At 36.5% G+C, this 26653-nt stretch overlaps 1 protein-coding gene across 2 annotated transcripts; it reads left to right on the top strand.

Annotated features, from left to right (window-relative positions):
* The first annotated feature begins 20209 nt into the window (after nt 1-20209).
* LOC120078419 (cinnamoyl-CoA reductase-like SNL6) lies at nt 20210-25787 on the top strand. Of its 2 annotated transcripts, XM_039032689.1 has the most exons (4): nt 20210-20519; nt 21856-22065; nt 23873-24195; nt 25264-25787. In XM_039032689.1, the coding sequence occupies exons 1-4, from the start codon at nt 20229-20231 to the stop codon at nt 25361-25363; spliced, it is 924 nt and encodes a 307-aa protein (XP_038888617.1). In that variant the 5' UTR covers nt 20210-20228; the 3' UTR covers nt 25364-25787. The 2 variants fall into 2 exon arrangements, with proteins under 2 accessions (XP_038888617.1, XP_038888618.1); XM_039032690.1 differs by lacking the exon at nt 21856-22065 and having other exon boundaries at nt 25264-25785.
* Nucleotides 25788-26653: the final 866 nt, after the last annotated feature.

Consider the following 26653-nt stretch of genomic DNA (forward strand, 5'->3'; position numbering starts at 1 on the left):
CACCTTTGTGACCACACCACTGGTTCTTATAGCTGTCAGTAGAAATAAAACGTTAAAAGAGTTAAAAAAAAAAAAAAAAAAAAAAAAAAAAAAAAAAAAAAAAAAAAAAAAAAAAAAAAAGATCTTATACAAAGTAGAACTTCGCCGATAGTATCAGCATTTCTTGCAATCTAAAGAATGTTTGGATTAGCTAAATCGAATATGCCTCGTTAACACAAAACCATTCCTCCGTCATTTGAAGAAAATGGAGTAAATTAAGTTATATACAATATCAAAAATCATTCTCTCTTCTAATGCACATCCCAATCAAAGATGACTTTGGAAAAGATAAAACAATAAGTCATAGCTGCTATAATTCATTGAACAAGTAGACAATAATAAGAAACCAACTCACTTAAAGTAAATGAAATGAGCAGAAGCAAATTAAAATCTTAAGCGAGCTCCACACTCTGACAGAAATGAAATTCTCTCCCGACGAATTAGATGCAAATCAATTATGCAACAAGAAAAAATAACCTAATTGGCTTATTCTCAATCGTGGTCATCCAGGCACAAAGAAGAATTAATTGCTAAAGGGTATATTTCTTGTAGTGAAGAATCAATAGCAATGAAGCACCAATGCCATTTTTTGATTGGATTGATATACTAAATGTTATAAATCATATTAATGTTAAACAAGTTTTCATAAACATCAAATCTCTACTCGCTATCTTCAGCAAAGGATGTTTTTATAATCAAACCACGTCAATAAAAAAAAAGAATATTAACTGATTCTTTTAGCAAGCAGAAAATAGATGGGTTTATTGGATCATCATCTTCAACTAAGGGTTTAGGGCTTCAAATTTTCTTTTTGAAAATTCCACCGAAATTTTAAAAATGGTTTAAGAGTACCCAGTGCTTGAAAAATACAAGAAAAAATGACAATAGCTTTGAGAGCGAAAAGGGGGAAAACAAGAGAAATTGAAGGTAACAATTAACAAAAATCAAGTCTTCTAAAACCTACCTCGAAGAAGATCGTTTGCCACCCAAAACCACTCTGCTCAATAAAGGATCTCCACCGCCCAGAACCACTCAATTGGTACTAGACCTGTCGCTGAGAATCCGCCGCCACCAGTTCCAATCTATCGTCAGTCCCTACCCTCCCTCCATCGCTGGGATTAGATCCATCGCCATGGATCTTCATCATTGCTCATTGTTTAAATTTGATGCAAAAAGGGCTATATGCAACGGCTATAGAAAAACCTTTTTCTTGTAGTGATGCTTTCATATCATCTGGATCACGCTATTTAGTTGTGATCTCGATTCATTCATGTACCCCTACAAAACTTTGGGCGTTACATGCCCACTAGCTTCCGCTTGGTTTGTCCCCGAACCACATCTTACTAGGAGAGGTTTTGTTCTGATACCATCTGCAATGTTCAAGGCCCAGGATTCAAAATCATATTCAAAATCTAATGGCCCTGACATTCCCCTGCATCCTTTATGACCTAGCAACGTCATCCTTATTTGTCATGTACAAGAAAAAATACTATCGTCATAAATCAAGATGAGTTCTTTTAGCATGTTTTGTCATCACAAACATGCTTCCTAGGAAAATTTCAAAGAGGTCACCCATCATAGGATTGCTCCAAACTAAGCAGCATAATTTTGGAGTTCCTATGATTGAGTCGCCGAAAAGGAAGACAGACCTTGTTGATATAGGTCGTGACGTTCACTTCTTTTAAGTCTTTCTTAAAATCATAACCTCAAGATCCCTCTCATTCGAATGTGATATGGGTACGTTCACATCCCTCTCCTAAACTTGGGGCGTTATAGTTTGAATCAAATGGGGATAGTAGCCTTTTTTTGTGAAACCCGGATTTCAATTTCCATGCTTAAACAGGTGATTAAAGGAATTAACTAAGTGGAAGTTAAATCCTATGTTGAAGAAAAGGAAAATTTCTAAGTGGTGAATAGATTTTCCTTGAGTAGCTTCGAGATAAGCCTTAACTAGTGAAAATTTGGCTAAGTGTGAAGTCAAAAAGGAACCATGCATTAGGTGTTAGGAAACATTAACGCATGAGATGAGGCTGAGTTAATAAAGGTTTAAAAGAGATTAAGCATTGAAGCCAAGGGGCAACCATGCGTTGAGCTGTGAGGTTGGATGTATGTTGGCCGAGGTATTGGCAAGAGGCATTGCCAAGGGCTGCTCATGCGTTGAGGATGCGTGAGTGAGAGAACGAGACATTGCTATGTGCAGGCGCTGAATAATGCATTAGACGATCATGTACCTTCAGACGGGGCTAAACCATGTGAAGAGATGTGCTACACGATAGAGCTACACGATAGGCAAAGGCACTACACGATCAGTGTAAGCACTAGATGATAAGCGCAGAAAATAAACGATAGCGCTAGACGATAGCACTAGACAATAGTGTTAAGTGTTGAGCGGGAGCTACACTATGAGTGCAGACACTGGACAATGTGTTAGGCGCGGGCGCTGGGCGATAGACTACACGATTGTGCTACACAATGAGCGCGAGCACTATACCATAAGCAGATGCGTTAGACGATGGGCGTGATGCGTTAAACGATAGGCGTCAGCGCTACACGATGGATCTAAATGATAGGCATAGCAGCTATGCGATAGGCTATATGCGAGATCATTAAGAGTGAGAGATCACTAGACGATTGAGCTACATGATCGGGCGTTAGTGCTATGCAATGGACGCAGGCACTAGATGATTACAGCGAGAGATAAGGAGAGGGCTGAATGTTAAGAGACAGCGAGAGATTCATTGGACAATGGTGTTATGTGATGAAGTGCAAGAGCTGCATGATGGACTAAATGATAAAGTGGTGCTAAGGCTTGCGTTACACAAGGCTGATGAGTTGTGAAACTCGGATTTTCATTTTTCCTACTTAAGCAGGTGATAAAAGGAATTAACTAAGTGAAAGTTAAATCCTATGTTGAAGAGAAGGAAATTTCTAAATGTTGAATAGATTTTCCTTGAGTAGTTTTCAGTTAAGTCTTAATTGGTGAAATTTGGCTAAGTGTAAAGTCAAAAAGGAACCGTGCGATGAGTGTTGGGAGACATTAATGCATAAGATGAGAAGAAAGGCAACCATGCATTTGTAAGGTTGGTAGCATGTTGGCCGAAGCATTGCCAAGAGTTGCCCATGCGTTGAGAATGCATGAACAAGAGCGGAAAGAGCGAGATGTTGAGCGCAAGGCGGATGTTGGTAGGCACTGAACGATCGTGTAGCAATGCGGGGAGCTACATGATGAGATAGGCGATCGTGTAGGCGGGCACTGAACGATCGTGTAGCAATGCACGGATCTAAGCGATGCGCTAGACGATCGTGTAGATGCGTGCAACGTTAAGCGATGAGGAATAAGCGCTAGACGATCAGGCTATACAATAGGCAAAGTACTGCACGATCAGTGTAAGTGCTAGACGATAAGCGTGGAACCTGGGCAATAGCACTATACGATAGCGTTAAGCATTAAGTGATGCGCGAGCGCTAAGCGATAGATTACACGATGACGTTACGTGATGGGCGTTAGTGCTAGACGATAGATGTGCTGCGCTAGATGATGAGCAGACGTGCTACACGATAGACGAAATACTAAGCGATGGGCGTTGGGCGATAGACGCAAGCGCTGGGTGCTAACAGGCAGAAATGCACGTTATTACAACGCAAAGATATAAAACAATGTAGGATTACGATGATAAAAATATGTAAAATCGTGTCCAAAAGCATTAAGTTGAGAACATTGTGATCGCATATGCCCATCTCATTAAAGCAGCTAATTTACGTATTTTGTGCAAGAAAATTCATTAGCGCAAGGCAGAATTGTGATCCAAGGAATTTAGCGTCCGACCGCAAAGCTATGCGATCGTATGCGTTCGCGAAGTTCTGCTCAAGAAGGTGGCCGCAGAGAGATGGCGCATCAAGGTGAAAGCTTAATAAATCATGATGGGACAGAAAGCTGATGACGGTCGAATCCGAATTTAGTTGACAAGCCGTTAACAACACACTATAGCAAATACACTCAACTTTTCAGTGACCATTAATCGGCACATCAGATAGAGATTTAATGACATCCCATCACTGCAATCATTTGAAAGAAAAGCTCTTCACCCTGAAGCTCTATAAATACCGAAGGCCACCTTCATTAAAAAGAGTTCAGAATTCCAGTTTTGCTAGCACAATATATACATAGTTCGTCGTAGTCTGTAATTCATATACTTAGAAGGCTGAGGCGAGCGAAGAGAGAAGACGCCAAAAGATCGTTTCTGGTCAGCTCGAGAGACTGCCGAGAAGCACTGAGAACGGAGAGAGGGTCGACTCTTGCGAAAGCAAGAACATTCTTTTGGGCAGAGTAGAGTAAAACACAATGTAAAAGCCTCGGGAAGCAAGACATTGCTACCAAGCTCCCTATCCTAACTTACCTTTGTCATTCTATATTCTGATTTCATTTATAGAATGGAATTTGCATCTCTACATCTGTTCACTCTCTTTACATTATGCATGAGTAACTAAACTTCCGAATGGGTTGAGAAGCACTTACCTAGCATGACCTAAGATCTTCATTTTATGCGATCATCTTGTCTTATGTATGTGTCCATCACCCTTTAGAGATACTTGAGAGAGTAGTCTAAAGAAAGAATAGAGGCTTAGATATATATGTATGCATCTATCATGCATCGCATGTACCCTAGGAATAGGATATGATAGTATGTGGTCACCTTGTGTATGTGTGAATCATTCATCATCGCATAGACAAGAAGAGGCTTAGACATAAGTCCAATAGACATTATCGTATACATTGCATGCGTCCTAAAATTAGGAACTATAGCATTTGCATTGAGAAATGACATGTTGTTGTACGTGTGTAGCATGATTGCATAACTTGAACGCAATCTTAGAAAGTGTCAGCTAAATTCTTTCTCAACTCGTTCCCTATATTCTCATTGTAACTTTCGCTGTTATTAACTCTTTTCTCAATTCTGCCGCATAGGATTTATACTGTAAACAAATATACCAACCAACTTATTGTTTTGTTTGTCACCGCAAAGGAATCTAAAATTATCGTCGCATATTGTCTCAGTAGTCCCTGTGTTCGACCATGGACTTACCAGGCAACCTAGTAGGATTTATACTTGGATTTTACTAGGAAAACATGCATGTGCAACGCATACACCACCATCGCAAAATACACCATTATTTCATCTTATTCACAATGTATTAGGTTTTTGCATCGTTGCCGGGGGCTTGGTAGCTAATAGTTTGTTGATTTTTGTGTTTCCACAGGCAACCTTTTTACCTTAGAAGTATTGTAGCTTATGCGACCAACCTGTAAACAATATTTGAAGTGTAGGCGATGCGCCAAAAGCCAGTATTGACCCCAAGATAGAAGGGCAATCAGTTGCATGAGCTGAAGGTAGTTATAAGCGCGTAGCGACCAACAAGTGCCCAATAATTGCCGAAAGTTCTAATGGTCAAGGCGAGCCTCTTGTAAGCAGTTGAGATCAATCTCTTGCATGGAAGACTCTTTGCGGTGACCTCACTCCAATTTCTCCAGGGATGTCTTCAACTCTATCTTTACCTTGCTTTCCTAGTTAGTTTACTTTTATTGTTATTTTGGATATGCGGCTGCTTTCTTGAATGTGGTGCATTTGCTCCTTGTAGGTGCGACAATAATTCTCCTCGGTGCGCAGTTACAACGGAAGAATCCTCTCCATCATTCAACGCATGGCTTTGACCGCATGAATTCTAAAGCATGATCGCAAGTATTCTACTCAAAGGTTCTTTTCTTTTTATCTTGTATGCGTTATCCTTTTGAAATTCTCTTTTTCCGCTTGCCTACCTTTATGATGCATCTATGATGGTACGTATAATTCACTACATCTGCTAACTAAACATCGTGAGGCTCACCTCACTTTTAATAGCTTCTTCAAAATTTTACAATCTAAGTTTTATTATGTGTAAACCTCTGCTCAAACATTTGTTATCGTATTCCCGATGAGTTTGTCTTTAGCTTTTAGGCAAGAGCACTGCCACTCTTTATGTTTGAGGGTGGCAGCGGTCTTGGAGAAATGCGTTGACTACATTGCGGTGCTTTTCTAAAAAAAATGTTTCGGAATAAAAACTCCGCTGATAAGAGTTTAGTTGTGAAAGGCACTTATCCGTAGTTGGATACTTTACATGACACCCGTGCAAGTAAGCCAAAACGAAAGTGAGTGGCCAAGATCAACGCATAAGTTCAACTCCTCTGTTTGGCGCAAACCAAATTAAGCCAAGGCAAGAGTTGAGTTGAACATGGCATGCAACCAAAGTTGGCTGTCCACATGACACCCGTGGGGGTAAGCTAAAACGAAGATCATAACCAAGTTCAACGTTGTACTCTAATAATAAATTGCAAAGCTTTAAATTGTTTTAAACGGACGCATTGTTAAAAGCTAAACACAAAGTTGCGGGGCATGAGTAAAACATTTTTGAGCAGATGCTTGCCTTATTTAAGCTTAGAAAAGATTTCTTTGAAGAAGTAGCCGAATTTGAGGAGAGCGCTGCTGTCAAAGTTAGAGGTATGAGTGAATTATACTCTGTAAGGCTGGTCATCGTAAGGGAAAGCTAGAGGGTGAATTATGAATTTCCTAAGTATAAAGCATGCTTGATGACAAGCATGATTCTAAGTTTGGGGTGTGATGACGAGCAGAAATGCACGTCATTATAGGCTTTTTATTTAGAATTACGAGGGCTGTTAAGTAGAATATGCGGCGATTATACTAAGAATTCATGAGAAAACAAGCTTGCGTCGATCGGCATTAAGAATCTCGGCTAACCCACTATTATGCGTTACTTTGCATCCAATTGTCTATTTTTGTAGCTAACGCATGAATCGATCGCATGCGGGGAATCTCTCCATCGCAGAGGCGTCGCATACGCGATCACATACGCTCGACGCCTGGATGTTGCGGCTATTAACCGCATGCGTCCATCACATAGAGGTTGTGGCTACAGAGTATAACCATAATAGAGGGATGACCGCAAGGGTGGTGGAATGCGATGATACTTCAGAAACCAAGCATGAATGCATACCTCAAGAGTATCAAAAGATGATGTTGACATTTCACCTACCACACCATTAGCCGCAGAGATTCGGAGCAGGTCCATCATGTCGTTAGCAACATAAATTCAGAGAAGGACCATTAATGTTGTCGGCGATCAAACTCTATAAATAGAAGCCTTAGAGCCAAACTTCAGATAATCCAAGGTTCTTTGCCTGAAGGCATCCGGGGTTTTCTGCCTGAAGGCATCTAAGCTTTTGCCTTCGGGCAGATCCTTGTGATCCAAACCAAAGTGTGAAAAGATAGTCTTGAGAGTTCTTCATCCCTTCAACCATTCTGAGTGACGACCGGAGCTCCGTCGAAGTTAGATCTCGAGAGAGACTAGACTACTCCACTTCCCGTCCATGGCACCACCAACAGCCTTGACACACATTTGATGGAAGTAAGATATTGCTTCCATCTGGCCCTCCATATCTCTTCTATTCTTGTATTGTATTACATTATGGCTTAAGAGATTAATACATTATGTGATCAATACATTTCTATATTTTCCTTCGATTCCATTTCCACCTTCATTTACTTTGCATCCTTTACTTTCATTGCACCTCCAAATAAGACAGCTAGAGTATCGCATACTTAATCATGTGGCATAAACATATGAAGCATGTAACAAACCACCGAGAGGTGTGTGTTGCGTGAGTGTTGTGAGAAAATCCTATTTGCCTAGTGTGAAGCTGTAGCGACGCTTGTCTATAAGTGGACGCAATGCTTGTCTATGAGTAGAATCAGCAGCGACCAACTGCCCGAGAGGGTAAGTAGTTGAACGCATCAAGCAAAGTAAGCAGTGTTCCTAGAGATAGGAATAATCTTATGTCAACCATATTTATGTGATTACCTTGTCTTATGAGCGCATCATTCATCATTTAGGCATACTTGAGAGAGTGGTCTAGAAACTAAATCTAGGCTTGAGAGAGATAGATTTGATCACATAAGCAAGAATAGAGGCTTAAAGATAAGCTCTGTTTGATTACACAACGTATGCACTCTATAGGATGCGGTCATGACGCATACGTTCAGAAGTAGGATATGGTGGCATGCGGTCATCTTGTTTATGTGTGAGAGCACGTGAGCAGTAATAGAGACTTAGAAATAAGGCCTCTTGACACTATCGCATATACATCGCATGCGTCTTTGTTAAGTGTGTGTAGCATAATCGCATAGCTTGCATTGGCTGGGGTTGCCCTTTCAATCAAGCTTAGTATTGTGATGAAGTCATCCTCGCCATTTTATCTATTTTCCCATGTATTTTATTATGCGTTAATAGTTGTCGTGTCTCTCTCTCTCATAGTCATACTTCCACTGCTTAATCTGTTAGTTATTAGTAGGAGTAGCACATAGCCCATAACCTTCAATATTCTTTTATTCTTCGCCGCAAACAATTTACTTTATAACATTTAGCTGCAAGTCCCTGAGTTCGACCTCGGATCACCCAAGAAACTTGTGATCTCGTTATACTTGGCGAGAGAGCAAGAAAACTTGCGGTAGGAACACATGGTCATCAACGCATATTGCATATCCCTTAGTCCAATGCATGGCCAGCGACGCATGGAGAACGAACGATAAACGCATATTTATTTACCTCCATTTTCCAAACCATCACTCAGAAGTTTTAAACATCTCTATGTTCAAAACAGCTTTGACCTCAGTTGGTTTTAATACATATAAGTTATTTTCTAATTTTGCAGAGCAAATCTGTTTATTTGTCACACCCCGCCCCGAGCTCACACTTCTGAGCCAGAGGAGAGCCATGATATTAACTGATGCTACTTTGGTTGACCTACTAGTTTCTTTTTAATAACCTTACTTATAACAGCAGCGGAAAAATATTACATGCTTTAATTAGAAACTAGTTTACAAATTCAAGCTACATTTACATGAAAGACATTATCCCAACAACCAATCTCATTTAATACTATTTCTAAACTTGTGGCAGACCTTGACCAATACCGCAACCTGGACTCGTCAGCTACCTGCAAGAGAAACATAGAGACAAACCATGAGCTTTACAAAGCTCAGTGAGTGGTAAAACAAATACAAGTCTTTTACAAGCATTATCACGAGGTTCCCACGTGAACCCCCACCATACCATGAAGCTTTCACAAACCCACCTACACACACGGTAGATGGTTAACATTTTATAACTAAAATATCAACCTATGTGCACATAGTTCTCCCTTTCATGGGCTTAGAAGGTAGGCTCGTCGGCCTTCTTACCATCCCATTCAAGGTTTTCTGTCCTATAGGCTCAGGAACTAGATTCCTTAGTCCCCTAACCATCTTGTAAGGATTGATTTTGGGCTCAGGCTCTAGGTCCACAGACCCCTGACCATCCCAACATCGCACTCATCTCATAATATAAACTACAACATATCAACTCAAAATATGCTTAAAAGAGTAAAAGAAGTAACCAATCACAGTAATCTGTTGAGATCTTTCTTCCTAGTTCACCCGGTTTCCTTTGTTCCTCCACTGGACCCTATTTTAGGTTTAATTTTAAGCTTATATTACTCACTCTTTCGGGCCTTTCTCAAGACATTCCCTTCTTCAAAAATGTGTGAAAATTTCTTAACTATAATACCTCAAAGTTTCGCCTTGAAATTCCTTGGCGAATGTTCCAAGTCTCAAGTTTATTCCTTCTGGCCCGACTGTCTCCTCACTTGTAAGCACCTCTCGGTTTTCCTTGAATTTGATAGCCTTAGATTTATAATTGCATTAAGGAAGCCCTCAAACTGAAACTACACTTAATTTAGAAACTTTGGTCCAAAAATCATCTGATTTGCACGAGTAGTTTGGAAAAGCTTCTTGTTTGAAGTTAGCCTATGCGACGCCCATACAACCTTGTTCCCTTCGGCACCTTTGCTTGTACCTCCATCTGAACACTACCTTCCCTCCTTCGAATATCTCTTTCTTCCCTTTCTTTGTGGTTTTTATGTACTTAATTGATGTGTGGGTTGAAGTGAGGTGTTCTGCCCCTTTTATAGGTATACAACCCTTCTTCTTTGTCTGACACCTCTTCCCTTGATCACATCCAAGTGTTTTCCTTATCTTCTGCCAACTCCCAGACTGTTCCACCTCCTGCTTGATTTGTCATCACCCTACACTATCAACGCATCCCTTACATCAATGGAATCTTAAGTGTCCTCCTCCTCCATAGCTAGCACTTAAGGCTTAACTTTGCATGTCTGCTCATGCACCCACCTCATTTACTTAAGGCCTAAGACTCCTTCCTAACTGGCCACATGTCTGGATGACGTCCTTGGATGCGTCCATCCACCCTCATATGCATTCGTCCAACTTCATACGCGGTCATCTAGCCACAAATGCACCCATCCAACTGCTGCAACATTCCCATGTCCAGACACCACCAATTGGCGCATGCGTCCATCCTGGCTCGTCTTACCACTGCATAATTCATCACCTAACCTATTGCCGCATACTACCAACGTATATCTGTGTGTCGATTTTTCCCTACTCTACATTCTTTTTTGAGTTCTTTAATTTTCAATTTTGCAACAAACTGGTATCAGAGCCTTGTTAGGGTTTTTTCGAAATTCTGCATTTGTTCGACAATTGAAGATGTCTGGCATGAACGTAAAGATCGAAAAATTTACCGGAAGGAACAGTTTTAGTTTATGGCAGATCAAGATGCGATCCTTGCTAAAGCAGCGGGGCTGTGGGTGCTGCTGACAGGTAAGTCAAAGAAGGCTGTCATGGATGACGAAGAGTGGCAGACTCTTGAGGAGAAGGCTCATTCGACGATCATGCTATGTTTGGCTGATGATGTCATCATCGAGGTCGCAGATGAAGAAACTACCGCTAGTCTTTAGTTGTAGTTGGAGAGTCTTTACATGACGAAATCTTTAACCAAGAAGTTGTTCCTGAAGAATCGTTTGTATCATCTAAGTTTGCAAGAAGGTACATCTCTACGAGACCATCTTGATCAATTAAATAAAATTTTATTAGATCTGCGTAATGTAGAAGTTAAGGTTGATGATGAGGATGCTGCCCTAATTCTGTTGACATCTTTGCCGCCGTCTTATGAGACTTTCGTTGACTCGTATATTGGAGGGAAAGAAACTTTGACCTTAGAAGATACAAAGTCTACGTTGCTTATGAGAGAGGACCGTCAGAATGCAGGAAGTTCAGTTTCAGAAAGTCAGGCATCTGGGTTAGCTGCTACAGGAAGCAAGGGACATAGGAATTCTGGTAAGCAGAAGTCGAATCAGAATAAAAGGTCTTCAAAGTCAAAGGGTTCTAGATCAGATGATATTTGTAACTACTGTAAAGAAAAGAGGCATTGGAAAACTGAATGTCTTAAGATAAAAAGGAATCAGGAAAAGAAGGAAAAGGGTGACAAAAGGGAAGTATCCGCCTCTGTTGCACAAGTTGAGATTGATTCTGAAGAAGTGAGATCGATTCTAAAGGAGATCTAGCTTTAGTTGTGAATGAACAATCACATTCTAATAATGTGTGGGTTCTTGATTTTGGGGCATCTTATCATATGGGCCCAAATAGGGAGTGGTGCTCAACCTATCAGCAAAAAGATAGAGGGAATATTAGCATGGCTAACGGTGCTGTGTGCAAGATAGTTGGAATCAGCTCAGTCAAGATACAAACACATAATGGTGCCTTCTACACTTTACAAGAGGTTAGGCATGTTCCACTAATGAAGAAGAGTTTGATATCCTTTAGTGTACTCGATAGCAAGGGTTACAGTTTTGAAGGTAAAGGTGGAGCAATGTATGTCTATAAGGGTTCTGAGGTAGTTCTGAAAGGCATAAAGTGTGGAACCCTGTATTTTCTATTAGGTTCCACAATAACAGGTTATGTTGCTTTTGCATCGCCGGTCGTTCACAAGGATGATATGACTAAGTTATGGCATATGAGACTTGGTCATATGAGTGAAAAAGGGATGCAAATTCTGTCAAAAAGAGATCTTCTTTGTGGGCATAAGGTGCATGATTTTGAATTTTGTGAATATTGTGTATTTGGGAAGCTTCATCGCAGTAAGTTTCCAAGAGGTGTTCATCGTACAAAAGGGACACTTGATTATATTCAATCCGACTGTTGGGGACCTTCCAAAGTTGAATCTATTGGAGGTAGTAGGTATTTTTTGTCTATAATTGATGATCACTCAAGAATGACTTAGGTTTTTATGATGAAACATAAAAGTGAAGCCTTCAAGAATTTCAAGCAATGGAAGATATTGATTGAAAATCAAACTGGGAAGAAGATCAAAAGGCTGCGAACTGATAATGGTCTAGAATTCTGTGGATCTGAATTTATTGAGTTCTGTAAAGCTGAAGGGATTGTTCGCCATCATACTGTTAGGAATACTCCACAGCAAAATGGGGTTACAGAACGTATGAATCAGACGTTGTTGGAGAGAGCAAGATGCATGCTCTCTAATGCAGGGTTGGCTAGAAAGTTTTGGGTAGAAGCAGTGAATACATCATATTATCTAATCAATTGTGGACCTCACACAGCTATTGATTGTAAAACACCTTACGAGGTATGGTCTGGTAAGCCTACAGATTATTCTTTATTAAAAGTTTTTGGTTGTACTGTCTACTATCATGTAAATGAGGGTAAATTAGAACCAAGAGCTAAAAAGGGCATATTTGTGGGTTTTGGGGATGGAGTTAAGGGATATAGAGTCTAGTCACCTTCTAAGAATAGAGTCATACTTAGTAGTACTGTGATATTTGATGAAAATTCCATGCTTAACTCAACTGTAAAGCCTTTTGTGACTTCTACAGATGTGGGAGAAAGTAGTAGTGTTGATAAACAGGTGGAGATGCAATTAACTTCAGCTGTGAATGAATTACAACATCAAGGTAGAGAAGATCAACACGTTACTACAGAAACTGATGTGCAACCAGAAATTAATGTGCCTAGAACGTCAGAAGTTGATTTTCCTGAGAATTCTAGATCACGAGTAGATCAAACGAGTATAGCTCCTAGTGCTGTAAATGTCCAGGTTTGGTATGTCACCAGCTAAGCCTATAGATACTCCTAGTGCTGTAAATGCTCGTTTGTCATCTGAGTTTTCACCACAATCTGAAGCTGAGAAGGAGTACATGTCTCGAGTTCCTTATGCTAGTGCAGTGGGAAGTTTGATGTATGCTATGGTCTGTACTAGGCCTGATCTTGCTCATGCTGTTAGTGTTGTCAACAGGTACATGGGTCAACCTGGGAAGGAGCATTGGCAAACCATTAAGAGGATTTTTCGTTACCTTAGAGGTACATCTGATGTTGGTCTTATTTATGGGAATTGATAGAGTGTTTGGTGACTGGTTATTCTAATTCTGACTATGCTGGAGATGTTGACAGTAGGAGGTCTATGATTGGCTATGTGTTCACTCTAAGTGGTTGTTAGTTGGAAGGCAACCTTACAGTCTACAGTTACTTTGTCTACTACTGAAGCAGAGTACATGGCCTTGACAGAAGCTGCTAAAGAGGGAATATGGCTGAGGGGGTTAGTTTGTGATCTTGGTTTGCATCATGTCCAAGCTATTGTATATTGTGACAGTTTGAGTGCAATATGCCTAGCCAAGGATCAAGTTCATCATGAGAGAACTAAGCACATAGATGTAAGATATCACTTCTTAAGAGGTGAGCAGAGAGTTAAAGTGATGAAAATTGGTACTGTTGATAACCCTACTGATATGTTCACCGAACCGGTTCCACAAGGCAAGTTCCAACATTGTTTGGACTTGATAAATGTTTTGAATTGTTAGTGGTCCCCTTTGTGGGACAGTTTGAGGCATGAGGCAGAAGTCTGGGTACATCTGGCGATATTGATTTATGTTGCATTTGGTACATCATTATCTGGGAGAGAATTCAAGCAAGGTGGAGATTTGTTGAAATGCCTTGAATCTGTTTGTTGACGCTTCGAACAACCTAGTACGGGGATCTCGCTGCCCGGTCAGCGAGCCGGGGTCTAGGGGCGGCGCGCGATATGTAAACTCTCTAACCTAGAAGCGCCGTTCTTGATGGCGCCATTCTTGATGTGATTCTGAAAACATTTTCTCGAAATAATATTGTTCTCCCTTTGCCCGTGGATGTAGTTAACACACTGTTAGTGAACCACGTATATCTGTGTGTCAATTTTTCCCTACTCTACATTTCTTTTTGTGTTCTTTAATTGTCGATTTCGCAACATCTTTAGAGATATTAGTGCATGTTGGGTGTATTTAAATTTATATAAATAGTTTTTCAATAAACTTTCATACATCCATGCGTTCGAAACATATCTCATGGTTTGCTTGGAAATTACTTTATAAAACTAGCTAGCATGAGAATAATCTTTCTTTTAAACATGGTTTCTTTAAAACATTGTAAATATTTAGTCAAATATTTTAATCACTCACCTTGATCGTCTAGGAAATTTTCTCTCTAGAAGTTCTTTGTTTACCTCGGGCTCCCTTTTGAACCCTAAGATCCTGATTCAATTTAAAACTCGGATTACTCATTGTTCTAAGCCTTATTTTGAGATACTTCCTTCTACAAACATGCTTTAAAATATCTCAGGAAGCTTACCCTAAAATCTTAGCTCATAAATTCTCGTGATTTTTCTGAAATCTTCAAATCTTCAAGACTGGCCCAAGCTTACACAACAGCTTGAACCTTCTGCCTTTTTCTCAGTTTCCAGCCCGATTCCTTGAACCTTCTTCTACGGCAGCCCTAGCCTGAAAACTAGACTTGTGGAGCTTTCAGGTGGCTTTGAAATCACTCTAAACGCACGAGTATACTGGGAGATCTTTTTGTCCCAAGTTGATGTTATTTTCAGACTTTGTTGTCTAACTACGTCTCCTCTTGAAGCTTTATGTCTGACGCATGGATTTTCTATCAACGCATAGTTTAATCAGCTTTCACACTCTTCTTATTGTTCTTTGAATTATGATCTGAAAAGAAGTCCTTGGCCCTATATAGGCGTCCAAAAACTCTCCAAGGTCGACACCTCCTACTTGGCTACATGTCCAAGTGTCTTTTCCCCATACTATCAACACAACCTTCAAATCACTGCAATCTAAGGTGTCTTCTTCCTTTTCCAACACAAGATGCTTAAATTTGTATGTCCTCTTATGCAACCACCTTATTTGCTTAAGGCTTAAGATTTCTTCCCAACAAGCCACATGTCCGGATGACGACCTTGCATGCGTCTATCCAATCTCATATGCAGTCATCTAACCACACATGCGCCCATCCAATTGTTGCAACCTTCCTATGTCCGAACACCATCAATTGGCGCATGTGTCCATTCAATCTTACCTTGTGCATCTAATCGATGCAACTTAGTCACATATGCTAGATGCTCGCAAGGCTCATCTTTGGCTGCATATCCTTCTCTCTCGCATGGCTCACCTTATGCGCTCAACTAGGATAATGACCAACACTCTTTCAACGCATATTACTAGCTTGTCCTAAGTGCATGCATAACATATCACCAATGCATAACACATCACCAACACATAGTGTTTCTGCATACCATCGCATAGCACTGTCGCATCCATCACATCCATCGCCGCATACCATTACATCCATTGCATCCATCGCCGCATGTCATCGCATAGCACTGCTGCATTCATCGCATAGCATCACTGCATGCCATCGCGTAGCACTGCCGCATCCATCACCACATGCCTCTATCGCTGCATGCCTCCATCGACGCATGCCTTCATGATCAACCAGCGCGCGTAACTCCAACACCCAATGCTCTTGTCCACGCAACTTAAGGCTAACGTATGCATTGTTCTAACCTCTCAAGACATTGGCTGCCGCATGCAGTTCTCTTGGCCACACTTTGGCTTCCTTCAATTCCCCAAATAACCTCTAAATGAGCAAGGCCAATGCATGGACAACACTTGGTCAATTTTCTAGCTTCCAATGCATGGGTTGATACCAAGCTGTCACACCCCGTCCCAGACTACCTTCTGAGCCTAGGAAAGGACATGAATGCAGCAGTTATCAACCCTTTTGTTGAATCTTACTACCTAATAACTCTTGCGGAAATAACTCTGATACCAATGTATAAACTCAAATACAACGAATGCCTCTTAGGCCAAAATTTATTAATTCATAAACACAACATATTTAAAGTGATTACATTACTAGTTTCACAAGTCCCGATGCCAAAAACCCTAGTCCTTATATGAACAACTTGAACATGTGTACAATATTTACAGTAACCACCTAACAGACAGGTTACAATATCTTTGTTCTGTAGTGGCAGAACAGATGCAAATCTATCTCTTGGGGATTTGACTGTTACCTAGGGGAAAAGGAAAACCTTTGAAAACGGGGTGAGCTTGCTAGCCCAGTGAGTGACTTAAGAAAGAAAACTGATTCTCATGCAAAAGTCTCAATAAAGAGATTAAATTGAAATATAAACTTCTACAGTAACCTTGTACTACTGTATAAACATTTTCCAAGCATAAAACATTCAAAGCTGTTTTTATCAGAAAACATTAAAATTGTTCCTTAGTTGAGAATAACCCTGCTGTGGTTAAATCCCAACGTCAACTGCTAGTCAAGAGAGAACTCTTTTGCTCAATCTCTGACTTTAACTACCTACGTGCACGTGGCCATACTAAGTACCGTCATACCTTAGGTACTTCTACTCAGATACCTTCTCTAAACTTTTCCTTCAGTATCGAGCTTCTTGGATACCTTCTCAAATGTACTTCGGTATCGTGTTTCAAGTAAAACTAGTCATAAATGACTTTCTCTTTGAAATCATGTGAAGCATAATGCATAAAAAACATGTCTTCAAAGATACTAACGCATCCTAGGTGTATTTAAGCACACATAAATAATTTTTCAATAAACTTTTCATACATGCATGCGTTTGGAACATAATTTTTAAACTATTGGTGAAAAGTAGATAACAAATGAGGAAATTTAGAGGTGGAAAAAATGTCTATAGGCTTAATTTTCAAAATAAAAAATAAAAAATAAAATGGTGACCAAACAAGGCCTAAATAATTACTTCCAAGCCAAGTCTCCAAACTATGGTGAAGAGTTTCAAATATTCAAGCTTCAATACCACCCAAATGATACCATGAATTTGAAATTCTAGATTCATCCTCATTCTTTATGAATTACGTACTAATTTAATTTCATGTATTTACATTTATGAGAGTAGTTGAACGGGTGTTACATGAATTATTTATTAAACAGCATTTCACTCTCTTCTCTACCACACCAATTCCTTACCAAATCCATTTAACACCATAAGAATAATGTTTTTTTTATCCTAAGCTCCCCGTCTCATGTTGAGCCTCTAGTCACACTCCCTCTCATCTATTTCACTTTTTCTTTTGTACTCTCAACCTTTTATTATTCCCTTTAATCTCAACCCCTTCATCTTCTTCCTTCCTTCCGCATTGTCTTTCCCGTACTTTTCCTCTTCATCTCCATTCCTTTGACTTTTCATTTTTCTTCGAACAAAAGGACAACCAACAACAAACAACTAACTAACTTCACTCAACCTCATTTATTTTCCCATTCCTCCCTACTTTAGGAGCAAACCCTTAGTAAATTTATAAGTGGAAAAAAGAAAACCCACATGCAGCAATACCATTTATCCCTCTAATAAAATCTCTCTCAACTCTCAATATCGTTATAATAACATATAACAAAAATGTACAAAAAATGATTATTTTTCATATTTTTATCTAGAAGAAAATGATTTTTTCAACAAATAAAAAGAATTAATTAATAAAAAATCCATTTTGACAATCGTGTAATTGTTTAAAAGTTTAAAGGCCAAAATTTTATAAAATTTGCAAATTTTGGAGTCCAATTTTAATAATGGTATAAGTTTGAGTGTCCTAAAATTTTCTCTCCTAATTAAAAATACATGCTCTAATTAATTGAGTTATGCACATATTAAAAAATAAGTTCGGTTAATTTATCTTATTGACAAAATATAATAATTAAGGTGTCATTACTTGTACGTGATTGCGCGTGTGGTGTGTATGAAGAACATGAAGATTGCAAAAATTAAACCCCTTTCACAACTATTTGACTTTTAAAATTTTCTTTCCTCTCAATTTTTTACAACGTGTCTACCTTGAGAATTAAATTTTAATCAAATTCTAAAACACAAAATTTTAAAAACCTTTTTTAGTTTTGAAAACTATGTTTAAAAAAAAAGTAAAAAAAAAAAAAAACAACAAAATAAGAAATTTAGACTTTTAAACTTTTACCGAATCTACGTTAATAAATTGGAAGGGGAGGGAAGTTGGTCGATGTGGTTGCACCTTGGCATTCAAGCTACGACCACCTCAAAAATAGCTTTTTTCTTTTTTCATTTTTCTTTTGGTCAGTCACGAATGGCCTCTTATTCAATGCCGGCAATTTTGACCCATTGTGTTTATGTAACTCTCTCCAAGTTATTATATAATGAATTCCTCTAGGAGTTATAGATCATGGGTTTCGTCACCTATATTTGTACGTGTACGATGGGGATTCTATCGTCTTGTCTTTACTTCACAAATTGATCTTCCTGTGGTGAAACTTTTATTGCTTTCTTTAGGGCTTTTAGTGTGCCAAAATTATGAAGCTTTTCACACTACTTTCTAATCAAAATATAATATAACCAAAAGAATTGGAGTGCTTCTCGAGGTTGTATAAATGTGCAACCTACCTAAGTGTGGAATATATCACAAGTTGCTACGTGATAATCTTTTTTTAGTAAAAGGCAACTTTTTATATATTATTTTTTTTTTAATTGAATGTGATGGGTAGAGGTGTAACTTTGTTAAACCCAAGTAGTAGGGGTGTGCACGGTTCGGTTCAGTCCAGTTTTGGGTCAAACCATGAACCGAACCAAACTCCACGATTCTCAAGAAAACCAAACCCTGGAAATTGATTTTCATCGGTTTCGGTTCCTGAACTGAACCAACCTGAGTCGGTTCAGGTGGGTTCGGATCGGTTTATAACCAATGATTTTTTTTTCTTTTTTTAGTTTTTTAGGATTTTCTTAGAATTTTTAATTAGACAAAAAGATTTGAACGTGATATGTGGGTTACAGATCAACCCATCGGGCTGGACTTATGTTATGGGCTTATAGTTATATGATTACGTAATAAAACTTTATAGTTTTACTTAATATAACATTAATAAATATTATTTATAATAATAAATATTAGTTGGTTTGGTTAAGTTTTTTCGATTTTTTAGGACAGCAAACTGTGGACCGAGCCAAACCGGCCAGTTCTGCTACTTGGTGAATCGTAAGTTAATTTTTTTTTTTAAATACCGTTCGGTCCCGTTCATTGATTTTCGTCGGTTCCTTCATGCTCCTACCAAGTAGTACTCTAATATAATATTAATAAAGGGTATATAAGAAGAAAGTTGTACAATAAGTTTAAAGACTTATACAAAAACATAAAAAGTTGGAAACAAAATACCTTTTTGTACTCAAGTTTTGAGTTTTGTTTCCAACTTAATCTCTAAGTTTAAAATGTTATCATCGTTTTCAAAGTTTTGTCCCTAGTGTAAGTTTCGAGTTTAATTTCAATTTAATCTCTTAGCTTTCAAAATGTGAAAAATTTACCATTATACTACTTTTTTATCATGATTTAAATAAAATTTAAAATTTCACTTTATAACTATTTTGAAATTAATTAATAGATATTAATGACAATACTATATTTTGAAATTAATTTAAATCTAAATTGAAACAAAACTCAAAATTTAAGAGGCGATGGTTTAATATTTTAAATTTTAAAGACTTGAAAAAAAAAAAAAAACTCGAAAGCAAGAAACAAAATAACGTACAATTTGTTTTTGGTAATTTGAATTTCACATAGGATGTGGAAGCAAACTTGGCGTAAGGGAAAGAAGGTAGCCTACGTGAACCAAATTTAGTTGAAGATCTCGTTGGTTTTGAAATCAACGCCATTCCTACCTAACCCTTTCTCCTTTTGCCATTTCTTCATCCATTTTTTTATTAACTCTGTCTTTCCTCTCCAACAACCACCATCTCCCTTCCAACTAACCACTCATCCCCATGCCCCCTTTTAAAAAGGTAGCCCTTTTCTCTCTATTTATATGTATCATTCATTCACTTTTTACATATTTGTATAACACATAATATTGAGAATGGCTCCATCTTCACCCCATAATACTTGCAACGCCGTATGTGTCATGGATGCTTCCACCCCTCTCGGCACTGCCCTCGTCCACCGCCTTCTTCACCTCGACTTCACCGTCCACGCCGCCATTCATACTAATATGCCTGAGTTTATGTTTGATGGATTTGATGACAACAAGAAGCTTAAGATCTTCCACTCTGACCCATTTGATTACCATAGCATACTTGATGCATTGAGAGGGTGTTGTGGTTTGTTTTACACTTTTGATCCTCCCCAACACCTCCCTGCCTTCCATGATGTAAGTTCATCTCTTTTCAAACGATACTAAATCTACACACAAACAATACTATATTTTACACTTGCTGCATTTAATAGATAAATATAGGGGGTGTACTTTTAAAATTTTTTAAACTAATATAAAAACACCTGCATCAAAAAAATCAAAAGAGAGGCCAAAGTGGTGGCAATTGGCCTGCACTCATTTTTTCTTTAAGAATAATGATTCCATCTCCTAATCTAGTAATCGATATGTACTACAAAATAGGTAGAAAAGAGCTTGTATTGACTAATGTAAACAACAGATGGAAAGAACTATTCGTTATTATATATTTATTATCGGGAGATTTTTAAAAATAGAAAAATAAAAAAAATTATTCAAACAAAATAAGAAATTTTAATCATTTTAGACTTCTATCAGTTTCTATCACCCATAGACACTGATGAACTTCTATCAATCTTTATAAATGATTGACTTCTATCAGTCTATATCATTGATAGAAGTCTAGTGGTATTTATCAGTGTTGTCTATGAAGTACAGATACTTCATGTGAGACAAATAATCCGTATCAGATATCAATACTTCCAGATACTTCCTAGATACATATCTGACATGCGATTTGACGTATCTATTCTTTCCTAGGTGAGTATTTAAAAAGTTCACTACTCGAGTCCAAAACTAAAAGGAAAAATAGACCAAACCCTAGAATCATCTAATTTTCATCTTCACATTTAAGTCTTACCATGTCCACCAAAATATAACCCACTTGAATATCTTCAACAATTTGCCAAAAAAGTTCTTCGTTTGTCTTCATACTTTTCCCTCTAATCTTCTTCTTCTTCTTTGATCAATATGAATTGTTTTTCTATTGCATGTTATTGACTTTTGTACTTCAACATTTTAGATGTTTTTTGTATTGTATTTTAGTATTTGTATAAATATTGTCATTAATTTGTATGCTAAATTTATCTATATCCTATATTTTTTTAAAAAAAGAAAACGTATATTTAACGTACCAGTATCTTAATTTTCTAGAAATTAACGAATCGTAGTATTCTATCGTATTCGTATCTCGTATATGTATTTGTGTTCGAGTGTTGTTTTTATCATTTTTATAAATAGTTTGACATATTTTCTATCTATAAAAATTTTCATTTATTATCTCGTTTTTATAAATAGTATGACATATTTTCTATCCGTATCTGTGCTCGAATGTTGTTTGTAAAGAAAGATTTTTCCGTACTAGAATGGTATAAACACTACTACCACAATAATAATCATCCATTTTAAGAACTTTATTAGGAAAAATATAATTGAATCCTTAAGAAAAGGCCGGTATTGATTGCGGATTTGGTAGGAAATGATGATGATGATGATGGAAGAAGAGGAGGTAAGGGCAGCACATAATGTGTTAGAAGCATGTGCTCAAATTGAAACTATTGATAAGGTTGTTTTTACATCTTCTGTCACGGCTGTTATTTGGGGCCACCACCATCCTAATTCTACTTCCATTTCTCATTTGGACGAAAGATTTTGGAGTGATGTCCACTTTTGCCGCAAATTCAAAGTACATCTCTACCTCAGTTATTATTATTATAACACGTTTAGAGATAATAATTAAGGATATAAACAATTTTAAAGAATTACAAATATAACCAAATCTGTCTGTAATAGACTTTATCGCTGATCGACTCCTATGAGTGATAAATTTTATTATTGATTGACTTCTATGAAGTGATTTAGTCTATTATTAATAGATTCCTAGAATTGAATCTAAGTTTTCTTATATTTGTAAATTTTTTGCATTATATTGTGTGTACTAATGCTTTAGATTGGTTACTATATTTGTAATCACCCATCATTTTTCCTATTCATTTTAAAACCTTTCTATTTTAGCTCTCATTAAATATATCGTACTTCTTATAATTTGTTTGAAGATTCATATTTGTTACTTCAACTATTTTTTCTATTCCTAATTTCATAAAATTATTTACTAAAAAATTAACAGGTTAGTTAAATGGACAAGGAGCATTGAGATCTAAAACAAATTGACTTTACCCGTTTGAGATGCTGTTTTAATTTTTTGAATGACTAATAAGGTGTTTGAAATTTTGTTAGATTTTCAAAAATAAAAAATATAAGAGAAAATATTTATCCAAATAGCAAAATTTAATAATTTTCTCTTTCTCCATCTTTCGGCTTCTCCTTCTTCTTCTTCTCCTTCTTCTTCTCCTTCTTCAACTATAAATCATCATCTTTTTCTTTACTTTTAATTTTGATGCTAGTTCAAGAATGTTTATTAGAATAACAATAATAGAAAATGGAAGGCAAAATTATAGACAAATGATTATAGTGTTTGGCATTTTTAATTTGTTGCTAGTTCCAAAATAGTAATTAGAATGATAATCATAGATAATGGAAGATCAAGTGATAGACCAAGTGATAGAACACTATTATTGTCTATCACAAATAGATACTGATAGTTGTTTATCACTGTTTATCTTTAATAGACAATGATAGTTTTCTATTAGTGTCTATCCGTGATAAACAGTGATAGACTACTATTAATGGTGTATCAATAGATAATGATTTTGTTCATAATTTTATTGTCATCAACTATACACTAGACGTTATTTTTTAATATAGAAATTTTGTTATTTTTAAATAGTCATAATAGACATTGTTACGTTGATAGAAGTCTATCAATATCTATCAGTGATAGAAACTGATACAAGTCTATCACTAATAGTCGACGGTAGAAAAACAAACAAAACAAAACTTTGAAAATTAAAAAAAAAAAAGAAGATATTTTTGAAGAAATAATAAAAATAAAACAATGAAATAAATTAGTAAAAAATACGGATTCCACACATTTTGAAATAATCATTTTCTTTTTTATATATTCTTCAACTTCCTTATAATATATTATGGAAATATATTTTTTTATTTTTTTAGTTGACTGACTTGTATGATTGTTAAATTCAAATTTCACATCTTTTGATTAATAATATACCATCTTAACTAGTTAAACTATATTAAGATTGATGAAAATGTTAGTTCATCATTGTCATTGATGTCAAAACTATTTATAAAATAGTCAAAACGAGCCTAGTTTGCCAGTAATTGACGTTTACCTTTTTTTTTGGTAGTCCGACGTCTAATCCCCTTCCATCTTATTATTATAACTAAACCATTTATAAAATACAAATATTTTTTTCTCATTGAAATTTTAATGCTTTAATAAACACTAGAACAAAAGGTTGGAAAATTGAGGGAAATCTTTGATTATTAGTTAACTTATTGTTGGAAAGTAGAGGAAAAGCTATGAATATTAGATGACTTACAATTATGCCCTTACTCAATGCATTGCACAGCTGTGGCATGGGCTGTCGAAGACGCTAGCAGAGAAGACCGCGTGGGCATTAGCTATGGACAGAGGAGTCAATATGGTATCGGTCAACGCAGGGCTATTGGTGGGCCCTGGTTTGACCATTGATCATCCGTATTTGAATGGAGCGGCTGAGATGTACGAGGGTGGATTATTTGTGACCGTTGATTTGAATTACTTGGTGGACGCTCACATTCGCGTTTTCAAAGATCTCTCATCCTACGGTCGTTATATATGCTTCAATCACATCATTAATACGCATGATGATGCAGTTGATCTCGCCCGCAAATTGACGCCTTTGCCCCTAAGGTTATTGTCCTCGTCATGGATTTTTTTTTCTCACTTTTACTTCTGTTAGAAAAGATCAGTAAAATTATATAAGAAAATCAAATAGTGGAAAATACTCATCAACTTTATAACACTCTTAAAACTTTTAAAATTTCATTAAGAACCTTCAACGGTAAAAAAAAAAATAAAAATAAAAATTAATGTTGGGTTTTGAACATAAACTATTAATACTTTGGGCATTCATGCGTATGCTCGAATACAAATATACCAAAATTTAAACACATCAAGACTCTATTTAGTCATTATTTTTTTATTTTTTAAAAATTAAGCATATAAACACTATTTCTACCTTTAAATATCTTTCATTTTTATTTACTTTTCACCAAAAACGAAACCAAATTTTGAGAACTAAAAAAAATAGCTTTTCAAAATGTTGTTTTATTTTTTGATTTGGTTAAGAATTCAATCCTTGTACTTAAGAAATATGTAAATGATTGTAAGAAATATGGATGATATAGACTTAATTTTAAAAAACTAAAAATAGAAAAACAAAATGATCATCAAACGGGACCTAAACAATTCGATTTAAAAAAAATATATCTTGAACTAAAGAAAGCATTAATGTGAAAACAACTCATACATATAATTTTATTTGAACTAAACAAATTATTATTTGAATAATTTTATAACCTTTTAGTCAGACACAAGTTCTTTTGCAATCGATCCAAACTTAACAGTTTTGTCCTTAGTTAAACCGAGTGAACCGATTTTTTTAAAAATAACCCGACCGAATCAGTTCACTCGATTCAGTCCATCAGTTTTAATTAAACCGAGCAATTCTTCAGTTTCACATTAGAATCTCACATAAACTATCGGTCAATATGCATATAAAGGTTCATAACGTAGTTGAAGGAAATTTATAGGGTACAATCACAAACGAAATTTCTATCAGTATAATAATTTATATAATTGATTATTCTTTTTTTTATTATTCTTTTTTCAATTTAGTATTCATTTATTATTATTTTAAATATAATTTCAATTTAGTATTACCATTGCCTAAAAAATATAATTTTTATGGGTTTACAGTGAACAACAGCAGTATACGACGATGATTCCACAAAGGATAAGCAACAAGAAACTGAACAAATTGTTAATGAATTCAACGGGAGGGGATCAAATAGATTGAATGTTTAATTTATTTACAGTGAACAATAGCAGTATACGACGATGATTCCACAAAGGATAAGCAACAAGAAACTGAACAAATTATTAATGAATTCAATGGGAGGGGATCAAATAGATTGAATGTTTAGTTTATTTTTATGAAAACATAAAAGAAAATGTATGATACCCGTCCATTAGTTATTTGGGTAGTTGTTGGGTATATGATTTTTCAAATTTATATTTCATTTATTTTTTTTTAAATATAATTTCAATAATTTAGTTTTTCGGAGATGTTGAGAAACAATGTCAGGAAAGCTGTTTTCTTGATTTCTCATGAAGCATATATGCAAATATTAACAACGTATAATTTGGTAAACTTAAAATACAACGAACATTAAATAAGGAAAATATGTACAAGATAAACATGAATATATCTCCTAATACCTTCCATCAGTGATGCATGAGGATCACAAATATCCGTTTTATGAAGAAGAGAAAGAAATCGTTATTTTCCTAAAATTTTTGTAAAGATATCTGCAAGTTGTTCGTTAGTAGAAATATGATATGTACACATAGTGTCATTTTGAACAGCGTCGCAAACATAATGACAATTACCTTTGATGTGTTTTGTGCATTCATGCAAAAACTGGATTTTGAGTGAGATATAATATTGATTGGCTATCACAAAATAAATTTATGGCAAAAGAATGGTCCACCTCAAGACTTCAAAGTAATATTTTATGCCACTTAAGTTCAGATGTAATTGTAAGGACTTCTACAACTTTTTCTTTGGAGTTTCTAATTTCAAATTTAAGAAAAATTTAAGTTGATAATAAAGAAGACGGGCCAGTTAAGTAGGTAAATGCTTAAGATTGGAATCAAGATTTAACTGAAGGACTGCGAGGTCCATAACTGAAGTGGGATTCGATCCCAATTCTCAAATCTCACAGAACTGAAAAGACAGAAATTCCAAAATTATGCAAATTATAGAGAAAAATTACAACATGCTTTTAAAGAAGGAATTAAGGTTAGAAATAATTTAGCCTTGAAGCCAAAAACTTCACGAATTCCTTCTCAATCCAGTCACAAACTCTTCAATTGATTATGAACAAATACAACCCAAAATAGCCACCATCAAGAGATAATCCTCTGTATTCTCCGTAGGGGTTCAGAATTAGCAAGAGGTGTGAGTTTTGCTAATTTTTGGGAGAGGAATTTTGGCATGTTTGTGAGAGAGAGTATTGGGAGATCAAGACTAATGAGTAACCCTAAGACTTTCTCTGTGTGAGAAGGAAAAGAAAGAAGAAGATCT

This window comes from Benincasa hispida, chromosome 5 (assembly GCF_009727055.1).
Source record: "Benincasa hispida cultivar B227 chromosome 5, ASM972705v1, whole genome shotgun sequence".
Taxonomy (NCBI): Eukaryota; Viridiplantae; Streptophyta; class Magnoliopsida; order Cucurbitales; family Cucurbitaceae; genus Benincasa; species Benincasa hispida.

What these genes read in the sequence shown, in the direction of transcription:
- LOC120078419 (XM_039032689.1), top strand. Translation starts at nt 20,229, where the DNA reads ATGGCTCCATCTTCACCCCATAATACTTGCAACGCCGTATGTGTCATG. An exon ending in ACCTCCCTGCCTTCCATGAT is followed by an intron (nt 20,520 to 21,855) that starts GTAAGTTCATCT and finishes CGGATTTGGTAG; the next exon opens with GAAATGATGATGATGATGAT. An exon ending in TTGACGCCTTTGCCCCTAAG is followed by an intron (nt 24,196 to 25,263) that starts GTTATTGTCCTC and finishes ATGGGTTTACAG; the next exon opens with TGAACAACAGCAGTATACGA.